Here is a 19,148-nt window from a genome sequence, read left to right on the forward strand (position 1 = left end):
ATTATTTAGTATTTTTGTCTGTCCGATTGAATGCTTGTGTTAACAAATAAATCAGACGTTACTCAACAGTTACTCAGTACTTGAGTAGTTTTTTCACCAAGTACTTTTTTAGTCTTACTCAAGTAATTATTGGGATGACTACTTTTTACTTTTACTTGAGTCATATTATTCTGAAGTAACGGTACTTTTACTTGATTAGAATTTTTGGCTACTCTACCCACCTCTGCCAATGACCATATTCTAAAAATTACTCGCAATTTGTTTTGTTTTATAATCTTTTAATATTTTAGAAATCTGATTTTAAAGCTCCCATCATCTGTTTGTTAATTTGAATCGTCAGAATTATATCGACTGGATTATAGTAGATGTTAACCGACTCAAATTCTTCGTAAAGATATTACTGCTGAAATCATTGGGACGTTTTCCATCACAAAAAGAATGTATTCGCCATCGCATCGAAGCAAACGTTGTCATCTTGAGATAATGAAATCATTAAAATGTGATCTCAACATGTCTGGGCTTCCATACTTACAAATGCGAGTGTGGGGGCTGGCACATTTAGAATCACACAGGCTGGTAGTTTGAGCATTTTATTGTCGAGTTCCAGGCATTGCTAACATTTCTTTAAGAAAACACGAATCCACAAAGCAACATCTATCGGTAGATTGTTTTTATACAGGAATTACATAAAGGTTTAGTCTCACATCACAGAAATAATGACAGAAAAAGATGTTAATTCATCTAGTGACCACATAGTCATGATTAGTGAAGATCACTGACTGATGGTTGTCACACAAAATTATTTTAATTTATCAGAAAGCTCCAGTGTCACACAGTATGTACACCACAACTCTTACGTTCCATCTGATTTAAACTCTAATACAACTAAACGAGATAAACAAGAACACGTCAAAGCTAAAAACAATCAATTTACAAAATGTGACATCAAATATAATCAGACTGATTGATTTTCCTCTGTAAAGGAAACCAAATGGAGGTTATGACAGCTGTGTGTGACTGGGAGAGAAATTTATACTGGATTAAAGCTGTAATCCAGGGTTTTATATGATAATTTTGCATCATTTAAATTTTCATTCCACTGAGATAAAACCAGTTAGATATAACAACCAGTGCGATATAACCAGTGAGATATAACAACCAGTGAGATATAACCAGTGAGATATAACCAGAGAGTTATAAAAATTGAGCTATAACAACTGAGATGTAACCACTGAGATGTAACCAGTTAGATATAACCAATGAGACAAAACCAGTTAGATATAACTAGTGAGATATAACCAGTGAGATGTAACCACTGAGATTTAACCAGTGAGATATAACCAATGAGACAAAACCAGTGATATATAACTAGTGAGATCTAACCAGTTAGATATAACCAGTTAGATGTAACCAGTTAGATGTAACCAGTTAGATATAACCAGTGAGATGTAACCACTGAGATGGAACCACTGAGATGGAACCACTGAGATGGAACCACTGACATGTAACCAGTTAGATATAACAACTGAGATGTAACCACTGAGATGTAACCAGTTAGATATAACAACTGAGATGTAACCACTGAGATGTAACCAGTTAGATATAACCAGTGAGATGTAACCACTGAGATTTAACCACTGAGATGTAACCAGTTAGATATAACCCGTGAGATGTAACCACTGAGATATAACAACTGAGATGTAACCAGTGAGATGTAACCAGTGAGATGTAACCAGTGAGATATAACCAGTGAGATAAAACCAGTTAAATATATCCAGTGAGATATAACTAGTAAAATATATCCAGTGAGATAAAACCAGTAAAACATTTCCAGTGAGATATAACTAGTGAGATTTAACCAGTGAGATGTAACCAGTGAGATGTAACCAGTGAGATGTATCCAGTGAGATCTAACCAGTGAGATATAACAACTGAGATGTAACCAGTGAGATGTGACCAGTGAGATGTAACCAGTGAGATATAACCAGTGAGATAAAACCAATTAAATATATCCAGTGAGATATAACTAGTAAAATATATCCAGTGAGATAAAACCAGTAAAACATTTCCAGTGAGATTTAACTAGTGAGATTTAACCAGTGAGATGTAACCAGTGAGATGTAACCAGTGAGATGTATCCAGTGAGATGTATCCAGTGAGATCTAACCAGTGAGATATAACAACTGAGATGTAAGCAGTGAGATGTAACCAGTGAGATGTAACCAGTGAGATATAACCAGTAAGATGTAACCACTGAGATATAACCAGTGAGATCTAACCAGTGAGATATAACCACTGAGATGTAACCAGTGAGATGTATCCACTGAGATATAACCAGTGAGATGTAACCAGTGAGATGTAACCACTGAGATATAACCAGTGAGATCTAACCAGTGAGATGTAACCAGTGAGATGTAACCAGTTAGATGTAACCAGTGAGATATAACCAGTGAGATCTAACCACTGAGATGTAACCAGTGAGATGTATCCACTGAGATATAACCAGTGAGATGTAACCAGTGAGATGTAACCACTGAGATATAACCAGTGAGATGAAACCAGTGAGATGTATCCAGTGAGATCTAACCAGTGAGATGTAACCAGTTAGATGTAACCAGTGAGATATAACCAGTAAGATGTAACCACTGAGATATAACCAGTGAGATCTAACCAGTGAGATATAACCACTGAGATGTAACCAGTGAGATCTAACCAGTGAGATATAACCACTGAGATGTAACCAGTGAGATGTATCCACTGAGATATAACCAGTGAGATGTAACCAGTGAGATGTAACCACTGAGATATAACCAGTGAGATGTAACCACTGAGATGTAACCAGTGAGATATAACCAGTGAGATATAACCACTGAGATGTAACCAGTGAGATGCAACCAGTGAGATATAACCAGTGAGATCTAACCAGTGAGATGTAACCAGTGAGATCTAACCAGTGAGATATAACCACTGAGATAAAACCAGTGAGATATAACTAGTGAGATCTAACCAGTTAGATATAACAACTGAGATATAACCAGTGAAATATAACCAGTGAGATATAATCAGTAAAATATAACCAGTGAGATATAACCAGTAAAATATAACCAGTGAGATATAACCAGTAAAATATAACCAGTGAGATATAACCAGTAAAATATAACCAGTAAAATATAACCAGTGAGATATAACCAGTAAAATATAACCAGTGAGATATAACCAGTAAAATATAACCAGTAAAATATAACCAGTTAGATATAACCAGTAAAATGTCAGGGGACGAAACATCCAGCTGATGTTGTTTTGATAAACTTCAACAGAGAATATTTTACACATATTCAAACAAATGAGCTGCCTGGTGCTTCCCTCCAGATTAAAAAATATAATTTTCCTCGATTGTTTTCAGATTATGAATTCATACCAATAAAAATCAAAGACGTCTCCATTTCTCCGACTTTCTTATCAACCCTCGAAAAACCTGACAAAGAAGGCGCAGACGGAGTGCCATCCCTCGCTGCAGTAACTCTGCACAGGCTCCATGTCGTTGAGCAGCAAATCATCGTCAAATTCAGTAATCTCTTCTCTCTTCTTCTTCTCCTCTTCATCCTCCTTTTCCTTCTTCTTCCTCTTCTCCACCTTTCCCCCCTCTGAGTTCTTCCCACCAGCTGCTCCTTTCTTCTTCCCTCCTTCTTTCCCTCCCTTCTTTTCCTCTTCTCCGCTGCGCTCGGCCAGCTTCATGTGGGCCTCGGCGGGCGCCTTCTTACAGGTTTTGGCCTTCAAGACTTTTTCTCCTTCACAGGCGTTCCCCCTTTTCTTCAGTTTTCCCACCAGCTGCTTCCAGTACTGGCTGGACTTCACCCCGTACGCCTGACAGAGGTCTGGTTTACCAGCGTAACGACACCAGTACCTAAAAGGAGAAAGGGAACCAGAACATGAAGAATAACAAAGCTGGATGAGTTGAAAACAAAAAGATGTAAATAAAGCCTCCCATTAGCCTTATTATTTGCTAAACTGGTTTATTTCCCTCCAGTATAGCTAATTGTCTCCCTTTTCCAAAGCATAAAACTAGGGCTGGGCGAGTTAACTCGTTATTATCGCATTAACTCGTTAATTATTTAAAGCCGATAAATATTTTATCGCGCATTAACGCATGTTTTTTTTATTATTATTATTTTATTTTTTTTTTTAAATAATTTGAAATTACAACAAATAAATTAAAAATTAACAAGAAAAAATCAAATTAAAAAAGAGAAATAAATTGTTTACATTTTCATTTTTTTTAAGTTTAAAAAAAAAAATTGGCAGAGAGAGGGGGAGCGACACGCAGCACTGGGCCGTCCGATGCGGAACTATAGCCTCTGTACATCGGGCGCCAGCTCAACCCACTACGCCACGGACCACCCCTGTTTTATTATTTTTTTTATTTTGTAAAAGTCTGCTGCTGTCTGCTGTGGAACCAGAAAAGAAAGTAATCGGCGGATCCACCAAACATGGAGAAGGGTACGGAACTTTTACTCGGCCATTTTCATTTTAAAGTTCTTCCAGACGGCGGAGTCGACAGAACCAAAGTCATCTGTAAACACTGCCAAGTTGAATTGTCTTCTCAGCGTAGTAGTTCCAGTCTAAAATATCACTTAAAGGCAAAACACACAACTGATAGCAGCAAGTCATTCAAGGAAACAGACAGTGGAGCGAGGCTTCTACATAAAAACTACAGAAAGATGCTGATGTTAAAAGTGTGTTTGCACAACAAATGTTATGGCACTTTCATTCATATGGCAGCACATTTCAAATAAAACTAAATGCTAAAAGCTATACACTGCTTTTGGATTCATTTTGGGATTTTGCGTTCAAATGCGATTAATCGTTAGCCTGGCTGACGCGTCCACAATCTCGATGAGATGGTGGTCTGGGAACTAGGTGTGCATTTTCTCGTATTTGAGGCGTGGTTTACGAATGCCTAGAGCCGTTTATTGGGCGCTACGAATGTCTATCAAATGGCGTCTGGTTCTTTCCGTGCTGCTTTGCGCGCAATTCATAGCCAATTGTATTACTCATACCAGACGACGTATGTAGAGCGACAGAAATTCGACGAGGAAGAAGAAGAAAAAAAAGTAAAATAAAAGTAAACTTGCGTTCTAAGCTACTTAAAACACTTTCTAAGGCTGCATCGAACGGTAATGTTTTGTCCGCTGCCATGTTGGATTAACACTCTACAAGCTTTGGTGTCGCGCATAGACGTCGTCATCGTCTTGCTGCCCCCCCCCCCGTTCTGTGACTGGTTCCCTAACAGGCAAAAATAAGGGCGGTGGTTTCCAGGCTGCCTTTGCAGTGAGAATGAAATCGCGCAAAGCAGCATGGGAATTCCCAGGCTGATTAATCGTGATTAATCAGGGAAATCGTGTGATTAATTAGATTAAACATTTTAATCGTTGCCCAGCCCTATATAAACCATATTCGTCACATTTTAATGGACATTTTCACATTGTGTAATTACTACTACGTGTCGCCTCACCTCTCCTGGTCGCCTTTGGTTTTGGTGCTGCAGTTCACCAGCAGGCTCACCAAACCCTCCCCAGACGTCTGCCAGGTGCAGGTGTGCTCCTCCTTCGTGGTCAGCTCTCCAGAGCTGAGCACTGAGCGGTTTCTGGGTCTCTTGGCGGGTTGGGGTGACGGCGGAGGCTGGCGGGGTTTTTCATGTTTTTCCTCGCCAGGTTTTTTGGCCTCAGTCAGGAAGAAGAGGCAGAGGAGGACGAAAACACTGCACAGCACAATGCGCATGGTGGCTGAGGAAGGACATACAGGGAATGTTAACTTCACTGCAATGTTAGAGCAAAACATCTAGAAACATTTCACACTGTGTTTTTACACTGTATCATATGGCAGCAGAGTAAGAAAGTGCTCCCATCGACCTGTTTACGTCTGGATTGTGTGTATTTGAAAGCATTCACAATAATCCTGAGTGGCAGTATGCCCAGGATGCAGCAATAATGATGCTGCTCATAGCTGTCAGTGGGTAACGTCAGTTGTTCGAGCTTTTGGGTAAACATAGAATAGAATAGAATAGAAATAGAAAAATACTGTATTCATCCCCCAATGGGGAAAATTCAAATTAGTCAAGTAGCTATAAAAATTATTAATATTTACAATGATTGTATATTAACAACAACAATAATAATACCAATTCTAGTAAAAATACTACTACTAACTAATAATAATAATAATCATAAATGACAAAATAAAAAAATTAAATTTAAAAAAATAAATCAATCAATTTGAGAAGAACTTGTAAACATGCAGCTGCTGTTAGAATCATACGGCCTTTTTCTAACAAACAAAGCAGGCCTGTTTGTCAGATGACACACAGATATATATTACAATGTCACCAGGAGACCGAGGCCCTGTACAGGCTCTTGGTAAATGCATTGAGGAGATTAATGACTGGATGTGTCACAACTTTCTCCAGCTAAACAAAAACAAAACTGAGGTAATTGTCTTTGGAGCCAAAGAGAAACGATTACAGGTCATCACAGAGCTTCAATTTATACATCTAGAAACTACCAACCAGGCCAGAAATCTGGGTGTAGTGATGGACTCAGACCTAAACTTGGAAAAACACAATGGGCCTCATGCAAGAACATTTTCGTATTTTTATTCTAAATTTCTCTCACTTTTTTTGTACGAAGGTCTCGTACGAACACGCCACGTCAGATTCAACAAACGCTCTTAACCTCAGAAAAAGTGTGTAAAGGACCTGCGTAAACGATGAATCCCAACCGTGCGTATTTAAGGTGCACGTGCACGAGGATAGTAAATTTGCATACTCCACGCCCAGAATAATACCATATAAGGTTATGCTTCCTCGCTTCTGTGCCAGAAGATGTTGAGTCATGAAAACGCCATCAAGGCACATAAAGAACAACTTTAGGGGCTCTGAGATTGAAGTTCTGCTTTCAGAGATCCAAAAAGGAAAATCTGTCATTTTTAGCAGTGTCACCAGTGGAACCTGCTAAACCGAAGAAATGGGAAGCAAGTACGAGTGCTGTTAATTGTCACCTGTGGTTCGTAATGTCACCGAAATAAAAAATTAAATGGTTTGATATGAAAATGGCTTAAAAAAACGTCTCGCCATGGGCAGGCGCTCGATGACTGCAACTAAAGCCGTGCAATCAGTTGTTGCCTCATCATGATGGCACTTTGATGGGGCGGTCCATGAGGGGGGGTCTCCTGGCACCACACCTTCTGGTCTGCTTGGGCTGGTTCAGGGAGTAGGAGACCCTCGTTCATGGCAATATTGTGTAAATCTGGCATGCCTTCTGTGGGCTATAGAGCAGTTTGCCCCCCGCTGTATGGAGACACACCCACCCTGGCCTTCAGCTCAGTGCGCTCCATGACAGGGGCACGGGGGCTTTGATGCGTATATGTGTGCAGTCTAGTGCTCCGATTATGATTGGCAGTCAAGCCACGGGATGAAAGTCCCTCTTAATTTGTACTTGTTGGACAGCGGTGTATGGGAATCTGATGTACCATGGGTGATAAACTGATGAGAGCTTTGATGACCAAGGGGAGCGCACGACTCACAGAGGACTGGGACACCCCCGATCTGTCTCCAATCTCCCTCTGAAAGGTTCTAGTGGCCAAAAATCCAAGGGTGGTGAGGACCTGGACGTGGGGTGGAATTGGGTTTGATCGGCGTGTTTCTCTCTGGAGTTGTGGCTCTAGCAAGCTGCATATTTGCAGCAGCACAGTCTTTGGGAATCTTAAGCGCGATGTCAGCCATTCGTCTGTCTCCGCAAGGATATCTACACGGTCTCTTCCAAGAGCCTGACGCGCTAAGGCATCCAAAAGTAGCAAGTCAGTCTTCCCATTGACCTTGTTATATACAGATTCAAATTAACCTTCAATTAGTACATAATTTAAGTCAAACAGAATAATGTTTATGTTTGCTTCAAAGTAATTAAATATACAATCCATTAGTCAAGCAAACTTGATCTGAATAACAGCGGACTATTTTACGAATCTCCTACGACAGCTCTGGATCACTCGTAAATTCTGTTCGTACCTGAAAGAAAAAGTAAAATACGAAAAGATTGGTGAATGCGCAAATTCTCTTAAATCACTCGTACGCACGGTTTAAGAACAAATCTGTGCGTACGAAAGGTTCTTGCATGAGGCCCATTAAGGCAGTAACAAAGTCAGCCTACTATTACCTTAAGAATATATCGAGGTTAAAAGATCTGATGTGTCAGCAGGACCTGGAAAAACTAGTCCATGCATTCATCTTCAGTCGGCTTGGTTACTGTAACAGCATCTTTACAGGTCTACATAATAAGTCAGTCAGACACCTGCAGCTCATTCAGAACTCTGCTGCTCGAGTCCTCACTGAGACCAAAGAAGTGGACCCCATCAGTCCAGCTCTGAGGTCTTTACAGCGGCTGCCTGTCCATCAGAGGATAGACTTTAAAGTTCTGATGCTGGTCTATGAAGCTCTGAATGGTCCAGGACCAGAATGCATCAGTGATATTCCAGACCCCTCAGCTCATCTGGATCCGGTCTTCTATCAGTTCCCAGAGTCAGAACCAGACACGGAGAAGCTGCATTCAGCTTCTATGCTCCACATGTCTGGAACAAACTCCCAGAAAGCCTCAGATCAGCTGAAACACTCAGGCTGTGTTTGAAACCGCATACTTCTCCTACTTCTCCTACTAACTTTTTGAGTTTGTACAACTAACTGAGGTAGGTCCTTTTCCAGTCCTGTTCCACAGAACAGTTTCCCCACTTTGCCTCAGTCCATTTTAAAGCAATACAATGTAACTTCTCAAAAAGCCCATTATGGAGCTCCCCCTACAAGCTTGGAGGTAATGTACGGTTACACTGTCGTAAATACAACACCCTTTCGCTTTCACGTTTCACGTTTGTTGATGAACCGGTGAGGAGTCAGAAGGTGCAAGCTATGTCGACCGAGAAGGTAAGAGTAATTAAATGTACCTGGGAGCGTGAGAGGGGTCTATTTGTTTTTGCGGTAGGTGTGCCAGAAAGCAAGTCGAAGTACTTCCGCTCACCTCCCGGGCCGGTCCAGCAAAGTTACATAGCGCAGTTTTTCCAACTCAGACCCCAGAAGGGCATGGGAGACAGGCCAATCGTAATATTAAAACTCATTCTAGCCGCACAATTTTTTTCAAACTGTTATTTTAAGGTAGAAATGTTACATAGTATTACTTTAAATGAGCTTTGGTCCAGAGGAGACGGCAGAGTTCCTGGATCGTGGCTTCTTCTCTGCCTGACGGAGCTCTAACCTGCATCTGTGGATGTTACGCTGAGCTGTGTTCAGATGATGATTCCTGGAAGTGTTCCTGAGCCCAGAACAGAACAGAATAAGGTCTGTTTTTAATGCAGAGCTGCCTGAGAGCTGCCTGAGGGCCTGAAGATCACAGACACCCAGGACTGATGTTCAGCTGTGTCCTCTGCATACGGAGACATCTCCAGATTCTCTTAGTCTTTTGATGATATTATGTTCTGTGATGGTGGAATATTTAGAATCTACACAATTTCACCCTGACGAACATTATTCTGAACATTATTCTGAGATTGATCCACAGGTTGCCAATTAACCCATTGAGTTCATGTGCCTCAGGCTGTTTCTTTTTAGCACCAGATAATTTTAGAAATTATGTCTCTGCTTGATCAAACTTCTCAGTATGTTTCAGATTTGTACTCTTTAAGGTTTTAACTAAAAGTGTCCTTTAAGCTAATTGTGATGGAGTGACCATCACTAGGGTTGTGGGTGTGTTCTGATTGTCATGCCACGGAGCCTGGCACTTTGGTGTAGTGGTCAGAGCCCCAGTTTAGTACCCAGAAGGCCAGGGTTCAAGTCCCGGCGGCGCAACTCTACTCCCCTTCGCTACAAATGGTGTCAGAAGTGGGATGGCTACCGTGAGGCCATCGGAAGCATACCCATTGTGTGTAAGCCGTAATTCCATGTGAGGGACCCCCAGGATTGGTGACCCTGGTGCGAGGGACCCCAGTGATGGGTGAAGCATTGATGATGGGGCACACTGGATGGGAGTAGCATGATGGGCCTCTGCGTGAGGGACACCATGAGTGTGTGAAGCGCACCGGTGCGCTTCCCGAAGGGGAAGACAGTGTGATGGAGTGACCATCACTAGGGTTGTGGGTGTGTTCTGATTGTCATGCCAAGGAGCCTGGCTCTTTGGTGTAGTGGTGTAGTTAGTACCCAGAAGGCCAGGGTTCAAGGGCCCTTCGCTACACTAATATTAGCTTGCTCGCTAAAACTAAATATAAATAATGAAGCAGTTTTCCAGGGGATGAGACCTAAGGAGCAGAGAAGAAATTCTTTTTTTTTAGGGCTGGGAAACGATTAAAAGTTTTAATCTAAGTAATCGCATGATTTCCCTGATTAATCACGATTAATCGCATTTGTACGCAAAATCCAAACATGAATCCAAAAGTAGTGTATAGCTTTTAGCATTTAGTTTTATTTTAAATGTGCTTAAATGTGCTTTGTTTGCCGTCTTTTCACCATCAAAACCACCAACATTTTTATGATTTCTCTCATTTTAAAAGCAAATGCCAGGCTGACAAAGACAGGAGACAGACCTGGGAACCTCTGTGAACTGAAGTGGTCAAAAGGCACTCAGGAACCTTCAAACTTACTGGCTTGATTCATGCCGGGATCTGTGGTATCCATCGAGTCTACAGCAAATCCTCAGAGTCTCAATCTGAATGATAGGAGCTTGTCTAGAAGCTGAAGTATCTCAGTTGCCATTTCTGTTTGAACTATTTCTTTGTACATGTGTCCATCACATGCTAATACTACAACATTTCTAAAAGACACAAAACATGTTTTAGACACAAAATAAACTTACTAATAAAGCGAGTTTCTTTAAAAGGTTGTGCTGGACCAAAATAAAAAAATATATAGAAATGTATCAATGTTAATCCAACCACATAATAAAGAGCAAGATCCTGAGAGGAGCCACAAATCTTAGTGATTCCTACAAGGAAACTAATGCCTTTAAACACTAGAATGTGTCATTTAAAATGTGTTTTTTTACTTAAATAATTTCGCTCTAAAGAGTTCAAAGTGGAGGTTTCGTCCTGCCTTCCTCCAGAGGATCAGAGCTGTAAGAAAAGAACGACTTGATGTACGAGTGTTAAATGTGGAAGAAATGAACAATGGGCCCAGTGTGAGGAGGTGGGTCTCCCTCAGCGGCTTATTGAAAATCAGCCATGCGGCAGAAACACTCCCCCGAGTGGAGTCCAGACCGGACACGTTGCCCTCGGCCAACACTGGAGTGGAACTGGGCAGGTGCCATTTAAATCAGCATCGCTTTCATTGATTACATTTTGTGGACAGATTTTTGCTGTTCTGTTAAAGCTTCTCATGTTTGCATCTATTTAAAAAGAATCTGGATTATTTGTTATTATTTATGTGAAACAGTCTGCTTCTCATGCAGTGGTTACCAGTAATCAGCCAAAACAAAAGCTATCAACCATGTCTGGGTTGCAATCAGGTTAGAGAGCATTGTGGAAATTTGGCTCGCGCAGACTTTATCTACACCCGAAACCAAACAGGTGTTAGAGATTTCCAAACTTTTGGCTTGTTCATCCTGCAGCAGATCAACTATGGAAGCAATTTAAAGCATTGGTGAGGACCAGCTGTACTCAGGGTATGATAAAAATGTAACTCTCCATGTGCAACCAAAATGAATGAAGAATTATCCAAATGCATAAAAATGGAGCCATAAAAACTCCGGTAAAATGTTTGGTTCATGCATGAAACATTGTCTGTATGGAATGCTGTGGTGAACAAAAATTTAAAGGTTTAGTTTAAAAACGTCTCTACGCAGAAATTCAACATTATGTTCGCATCAATGTTATACTTAAAGGGATAGTTCGCCTCTTTTGACATGAAGCTGTAGAACTTTAAAATGAAAATGGCAGAGTAAAAGTTCCGTACCCTTCTCCATGTTTGGTGGATCCACCGATTACTTTGTTTTCCGGTTCCGCAGCAGACAGCAACAGAATTTTACAAAATAAAAGCCTGTGAGCAACAGAATTTTACAAAAATAAAATAAATAAAATGAATAAAATAAATAAAATAAATAAAATAAATAAAATAAATAAAATAAATAATAAAACAGGGGTGGTCCGTGGTGTAGTGGGTTGAGCAGGCGCCCCATGTACAAGAGGCTATAGTCCTCGCTGCAGCAGGCCCCGGTTCGAGTCCCGCATCGGACGGCCCTGTGCTGCATGTTTTTCCCCCTCTCTCTGCCCCCTGCTGCCTGTCTCTCTGAACTTTCCTATCCATTAAAGGCACAAAAGCCCCAAAAAATAATAATAAAAAAAACAACTGCTTTAATGCGCGATAAAATATTTATCGGCGTTAAATAATTAGCGAGTTAACTCGTTATTATCGCGTTAACTCGCCCAGCCCTAATTAACAGTAATGCTAATACTGATTCAACAGTACTGTGAAGCATCTGCCTGGAGGAGACAAGACTGCAGCAAAGACTCTGCAACAAGGACCCTGTGTGGTGCTCGTTTTAGACCATCGGATAATGACCCAGGAAAAAAAGCCAACAGGAAGGACTGTGACAATGATGGAAAACGGCTGATTCTACTGTATGATTCACCAGCATCAGGCTGCCTGTACACTGGTGAACAGGACCCAGGGCTGATGGTGATGAAGTAGACAGATAAAGCCCAAATGTGTTCTGTACAAGTCTTCCTTTCTGTCAACTTTGTTGTACATGGTGTATAATACTCCAAAAGTAGACAAATTCCTCTATTGTTGTTACTCTCCGATGTGACCACATATACTTACAAGGGCTGGGCGAGTTAACTCCTTATTATCGCGTTAACTCGTTAATTATTTAACGCCAATAAATATTTTATCGCGCATTAACGCAGGTTTTATCATTGTAAAAGTCTGTTGAATGCATCACATTCACACAGTTACAGCAAACACCACAAAGCATGGTGGAATAAAATAAAAATAAACTAGCAGGTAACATCACCGTCACAGGTGCTCCTCAGTCTCTGTGTGAAGCTCACGGAGCTCACCGGGGCTACTTCCTGTTTTACTTGTTTCAACATAAAAGCACGTATTTCAAAATAAATGTAAAAAAAAACTCCTGCATTTACAGCCAAGTTGAATTGTCTTCTCACCAGCCGCGGCCGCTGTATTTGGGAAGGATGGGCAGAGCCCTGCCTTCCACACCCCAAACTTTCTTTTATAGATAAAATATAGAAAATTATAAATTATAGATAAAATATTTATTTCAACTTCAATCACAGTGGGAATCGTGTTACACCATATTGTGGCTTGTGACGGACTTTGCGAGTGGAATCTGTTTTTATTTTCGCTGAAATATAGCCTACCTCCAGTGTGGCTGCTTAACGCTAGATCTATGGCCACTGGCCAGGGCAGATGCCTGGTCTGCCCTCAGCCAAGCCCGGCCCCGCCGAACTCTCGAGCACATTCTACCAATCAGAATCACTGTAGGCCCCTACGTAGCATAATATCATGTAACATTTAGCGCGCCTGTATAGATGCTATTGGGGCAGGTGTATGATCTGCCCTGGACATGGAAAGGACTCAAAGGGTTAAAGAAATATTACTCTGCCCATCTAGCCAGTGGGAACTTCAGTGCCGCCAAATTCCCCTACAAACTTGTTGGATAAAACGGATAACTATGTCGGATTTGATGAAGGATATTGGCTGTTTAATCCGGATTCACGTTTGTGGTAGGTAAAGATTTTACTTTATAGTTGCTATCTTACAAAGTTTAAGTGATTGTGAACGAAGTCTTTGCAAAATGGGAAACTGGGAGTGATTTAATGAAATATCTTAGCTTGATGAGCAAAGCAATGTTGAGATAGTACACAATGTGTTGACAGCTTCGTACATGTACAGTATTCATGTCAAAAGAGGCGAACTATCCCTTTAATATGGCACAAAGTTGGACGGAAAAAGAACTTTAGTAATAAATTCCCCTTCCAGCAGAGCATCTTCACCAGAGTTTCTGGAAGATGAAAGACAAAGACGCGGCACGAAAACAAAAATAATCCTCCGGCTAAGCACCCGCACCCTCATCAATAAGTCAGGAGTAAAGACAATGTTTCCATTTCTGTCTGTAATGCTTGAGCGTTCGATTTGACCTTTTTCTCAAAGACGTGGAAAAGCAGCGGAGATGCTGGAGAGGCTTGTTGTTCGTGTGAGAGGCCGGGTGTTCTTACCATGTGACGCTCCTCGGTTCTGAGTCGCTGTGAGAATGCGGGGGCCACAAGCACTCAGATAAAGAGGGCCGAAGACGAGGATAAAGGAGGAGGAAGAGGTGGGAGGTTTGGGGGGAAACTATACCAAGAACTGCCCACTGAAATGCAAGGATCCCTCCCACATTCACCCCACCCCCACCCCCCATATACATGTGTGACAACAGGACAATGGACACACTTGCCAAGATTTTTCTCTTTGTGCGACTGACAGTTTGTGAATTTGTATCCTTCAGTGTCACTCAGAGTCTGAACAAAACACATCTTTGTTCGTTGGTGGAAACTTTTCTGTGCTGCGTAAATACAACTAATAAAAAAAAAAACTATTTGAAGTTTTATTTCAACTCTGCAGCTGTCGGAAAATAAACAAATTGAGGAGCACAAACTTTTCTGCAGTGAAACTACACTTTTTCCTTGGGAGGAATTAGTAGCAGAAGCATATGAAAGGAAAAAGCTTAGATATGTGGAGTTGGGGGCAGAAGCAGAGCAGCAAGGATGGAACGTTAGAATCTGTCCAGTGGAAGTAGGATGTAGAGGATTTGTTGCAAAGTCTGTTGTCTCATCAGCACAACTTGTCTCAAGTGGACAGAGTGTGAGGAAAATAGTGAAGGAAGTGTCAGATGAGGCAGTAAAGTCCAGTCAGTGGATTTGGATTAGAAGAAGCAATAGCAGCTGGGGGCCCAGCAGGGGAAGCACTTAGGGTAAACAGACTTTTGGGAGAAGCAAGGAAGAAGTTCAAGATATTTAAGTGGAGGGTGTGGCCCATGTGAGCCTTATGAAACCAGGCAGCCATTTTAGGTGAGTTGTATGGCTTTGTTTTTGCTGGCATTTTAAGTGACTGTTGGACTGTTTAGGTGAGTTTGTCTGCTGAATCTGCTAGTGTGTCTTGTCCTGCCTCCACCACTGGCACCCTCTATATTTTCATTACCCCCTACCTGAACCAGGATTTGAATTCCATTCCTACTTATCTTTACCTCTTCTATTTCTACCCACTACCCAACCAGGGTTTGAATCCCCACCCCGCTGTGACTGGTGTGCAGTTGGTGAGAGGCTGGGGTAGCTGGTGGTTGTAAAAAAAAGATGGTTGTTGTGGTGTGAGGAGCAGTGATGGCTGGCATTAGGGGGGTGACTCTGGGACGCCAGTGGTCACTCTCTAGCCTCCTGGAGGTGTCGTGGGCCCAACTAGACGAAACACCAAGGAAAGGAGGTTCCCACCTGATGACCCAAATGACATGTTGGCCAGCACTGCTCACTGATCTATATTATAGGGATTATAGGGAACTAGAAAATTTCTGAAGAAATTTTGATGGGTGGCAATCTACTGCCCGCCCTATAAAAAAAACTGTTTAGTTTAGTTACCAAAAATGCCAAAACATGACAAAAAAATGCCCTGTTTTGGAGGCCTCATAACTCAGCCATACGACATCACGGAGACCTCGTTCAAAGTTTATATGTGACAGGAGACTCTCAACTTCAACCAAACTAAACAGTTTTTTTATCGGGCGAGCAGTAGATTGGCACCCATCAAAATTTCTTCAGAAATTTTCTAGTTATTCACTGAGTCTGGTCCATTTTCTCTTTAGCACAAGTTTCTTGTGTTTACCTTAAATAAATTTAGCTATATAATTACATAATATATATATATATCTTGTCTCTCACTTCCCTGATGATGGCTCCGGCCTCACCCTTCTCGGTGATTTCAACATCCAGACAGAGAAGCTTCACCCTCTTGTTTCTCTTCTCTCCTCCTTCGACCTAGCTCTCTCCCCATCTCCTCCTACCCAAAAGGCTGGCAACACACTGGACCTTATCTTCACCAGACACTGTTCTAGCGCCAACCTCTCTGTCACTCCTCTTCATCTCTCTGACCACTACTTCATGTCCTACACCCTCTCCCTCTCCTCTCCTCCCTCCCGACCTCCCCCCGCCCACTTGGTATCTTCTCGTCCCAATCTCCGCTCTCTCTCCCCCACTGACTTCTCCTCTTCTGTTCTCTCTGCTCTGCCTGCCCCTGAATCTTTTTCTCTTCTTTCCCCTGACACTTCTACTGATATTCTTCTCTCCACCCTGTCCTCCTCTCTGGACAAACTCTGTCCCCTCACCTCCAGGCCTGCACGCTCAGCTCCACCTGCCCCATGGCTGTCAGTGCGTACTGAGAGGCGGAGCGTGAGGGCGGCCGAGCGCAAATGGAGGAAAAGTAAACTTCCTGAAGACCTTCTTGCCTTCCAGTCCTTGCTTTCCACTTTTTCCTCCTCTCTCTCTGCTGCAAAAACTGCCTTCTTCTGTAACAAAATTCAAACTTCTGCTTCCAACCCCAAAAAACTCTTCCAAACTTTCTCATCCCTCCTCCAACCCCCATCCCCTCTCCCCTCCTCCTCCCTCCTCCCTGACGATTTCGCCGACTTCTTTGACAAGAAGGTTAACGATATCTGATCTTCCTTCCCTCACCTCCCAGCTGTCCACACCACCCACACCTGTCGCCCTCCCACTCCTCCCTCTCTACCACCTTCTCCCTCACCTCCCTCTCTGTCCCACTTCTCTCCCCTCTCTGCAAATGAGGTCCTCCACCTTGTAACATCCAGCCGCCCCACCACATGTTCCCTTGACCCAGTCCCTTCTCCTCTCCTTCATTCTGCTGCCCCTGATCTTCTTCCTTACCTGACCCACCTCATTAACACATCTTTGACATCAGGCTCTTTTCCTTCTGCTTTCAGGACTGCCAGAGTCACTCCTCTTCTAAAGAAACCAGCTCTTGACCCTTCAGTGATCAAGAACTACAGACCGGTATCCCTTCTACCCTTTCTGTCCAAAACTCTTGAACGTTCTGTCTTTAAACAACTGTCCTCTTACCTCCACCAGAACAACCTCTTGGATCCCTACCAGTCCGGGTTCAAGGTGGGCCCCTCACCTGAGACGGCCCTCCTAGCAGTAACTGAGTCACTCCAAACTGCTCGAGCTAACTCTCTCTCCTCTGTCCTGATTCTCCTGGACCTGTCTGCAGCATTTGACACAGTGAACCACGACATCCTTCTCTTTACCCTGGAGGGAATGGGTGTTTCTGGCTCTGCACTCTCCATGTTCTCATCCTACCTGACAGATCGATTCTACCAGGTCACACTGAGAGGGTCTGTGTCGAAGCCACGTAGGCTCACCACCGGGGTTCCCCAAGGTTCGGTCCTGGGTCCTCTTCTTTTCTCCCTCTACACATCATCTCTTGGTTCTGTCATCCACTCCCATAACTTTTCCTACCACTGCTATGCAGACGACACCCAGCTGATTCTGTCTTTTCCCCCTTCTGACACCCAAGTGGAAGCACGCATTGCTACACATCTCGGGGTGGATGTCGATGCACCACCTTAAGCTCAACCTGGACAAGACTGAGCTGGTGTTTCTCCCGGGGAAGGCCTGCCCATTCAGAGACCTGGCCATCACCATGGATGACTCTGTGGTGACATCAACCCGGACCGCGAGGAATCTGGGTGTGACCCTGGACGACGAACTGTCGTTCTCGCCAAACATCGCATCAGTGACCCGTTCCTGCCGATTCCTCCTCTACAACATCCGGAGGATTCGCCCCTTCCTCACCGACAAGGCAGCACAGGTGCTCATCCAGGCTCTTGTCATCTCCCGCCTGGACTACTGTAACTCGCTCCTTGCTGGCGCCCTGGCTTCTGCCATCAGACCTCTGGAGCTGGTTCAGAAAGCTGCAGCTCGTCTGGTGTTCAACCTCCCCAAGTTCTCCCACACCACTCCCCTTCTCCGCTCTCTACACTGGCTCCCTGTAGCTGCTCGCATCCAGTTTAAGACTCTGGTGCTAGCCTACAGGGCAGTAGAAGGAACAGCTCCTTCATACCTCCAGGCTATGGTCAAGCCCTACACCCCCGCCCAACCACTTCGCTCTGCGGCCACCAGGCGCCTGGCTGCCCCGTCACTCAGGGGTCCCTGCACACGATCGACACGGTCACGGCTTTTCTCTGTTCTGGCACCCCGATGGTGGAACGATCTCCCGACTGATATCAGGACAGCTGTGTCGCTGCCCATCTTTCGCCGTAGGCTGAAAACCCACCTCTTCAAGAAAAACTACCCTGATCCGCCCTCTTAGGACAGCACCTGCGCCGTCCTAGTTCCTTACGCACTTATTGTTTCCTCCACCACTGGCACCCTCTATATTTTCATTACCCCCTACCCGAACCAGGGTTTGAATCCCAGTCCTGCTTTTCTTACCTCTTTTATTTCTTCCCCTACCCGAACCAGGGTTTGCATCCCCACCCCGCTGTGACTGGTGTGCAGTTGGTGAGAGGCTGGTTGGTTATCGCACTTACTCTAGCACTAGTTTTGCTCTTAGCTGTTTGGTATTGGAAGGAAATGCACTTATGATTTCTTGTGACCTGAAGTTCTTTTGCCTACCGATGTTGAACGCACTTATTGTAAGTCGCTTTGGTTAAAAGCGTCTGCAAAATGACCGTAATGTAATGTAATATGACTGTCAGTTACAGCTGCCTTCTGCCAAAGGCTCTACCACCTGACTGTGTTTCACCAATCAGACGTAGCCGTGCAGTCTGGTCACGTGACCATACTCAATCTCAGCGGCGGGACGGGTTAGCTTTACAGTTTACAGTCGTAGCAAACAAACAAAGAAACAGATGAAAAATGTCAGAATCAACGGTGGGAAATGAAGACACAGACGAGGCCTCATACTGAAAGCATGTTTACCTTACAAAGAGTGAGAAACAGCAGCTACATTATGTGTCTTCTGTGTCAACCAAAACAAACGCACATTTCAGCAGAAACTCAACATCTAACTTGAGGAATCATGTAGCGATAAGTTTCCTAAACTCGTTTTTTTCCCCATG

At 43.1% G+C, this 19,148-nt stretch overlaps 1 protein-coding gene and 1 pseudogene across 1 annotated transcript; one reads left to right on the forward strand and one right to left on the reverse strand.

The window, feature by feature from the left end:
* Positions 1–576: 576 nt before the first annotated feature.
* On the reverse strand, positions 577–14,310 carry fgfbp3 (fibroblast growth factor binding protein 3). Its single transcript, XM_075481311.1, has 3 exons — positions 14,260–14,310; positions 5,513–5,783; positions 577–3,904 (listed from the first exon to the last, which is right to left on the reverse strand). Exons 2-3 carry the CDS (start codon positions 5,776–5,778, stop codon positions 3,460–3,462), a joined length of 711 nt encoding a protein of 236 aa, XP_075337426.1. The 5' UTR covers positions 5,779–5,783; positions 14,260–14,310; the 3' UTR covers positions 577–3,459.
* Positions 14,311–15,948: 1,638 nt separating this feature from the next.
* Positions 15,949–18,769, forward strand: LOC142400528 (uncharacterized; annotated as a pseudogene).
* The last annotated feature ends 379 nt before the right edge of the window (positions 18,770–19,148 follow it).

Source organism: Odontesthes bonariensis, chromosome 2 (assembly GCF_027942865.1).
Source record: "Odontesthes bonariensis isolate fOdoBon6 chromosome 2, fOdoBon6.hap1, whole genome shotgun sequence".
NCBI classification, from domain to species: Eukaryota; Metazoa; Chordata; class Actinopteri; order Atheriniformes; family Atherinopsidae; genus Odontesthes; species Odontesthes bonariensis.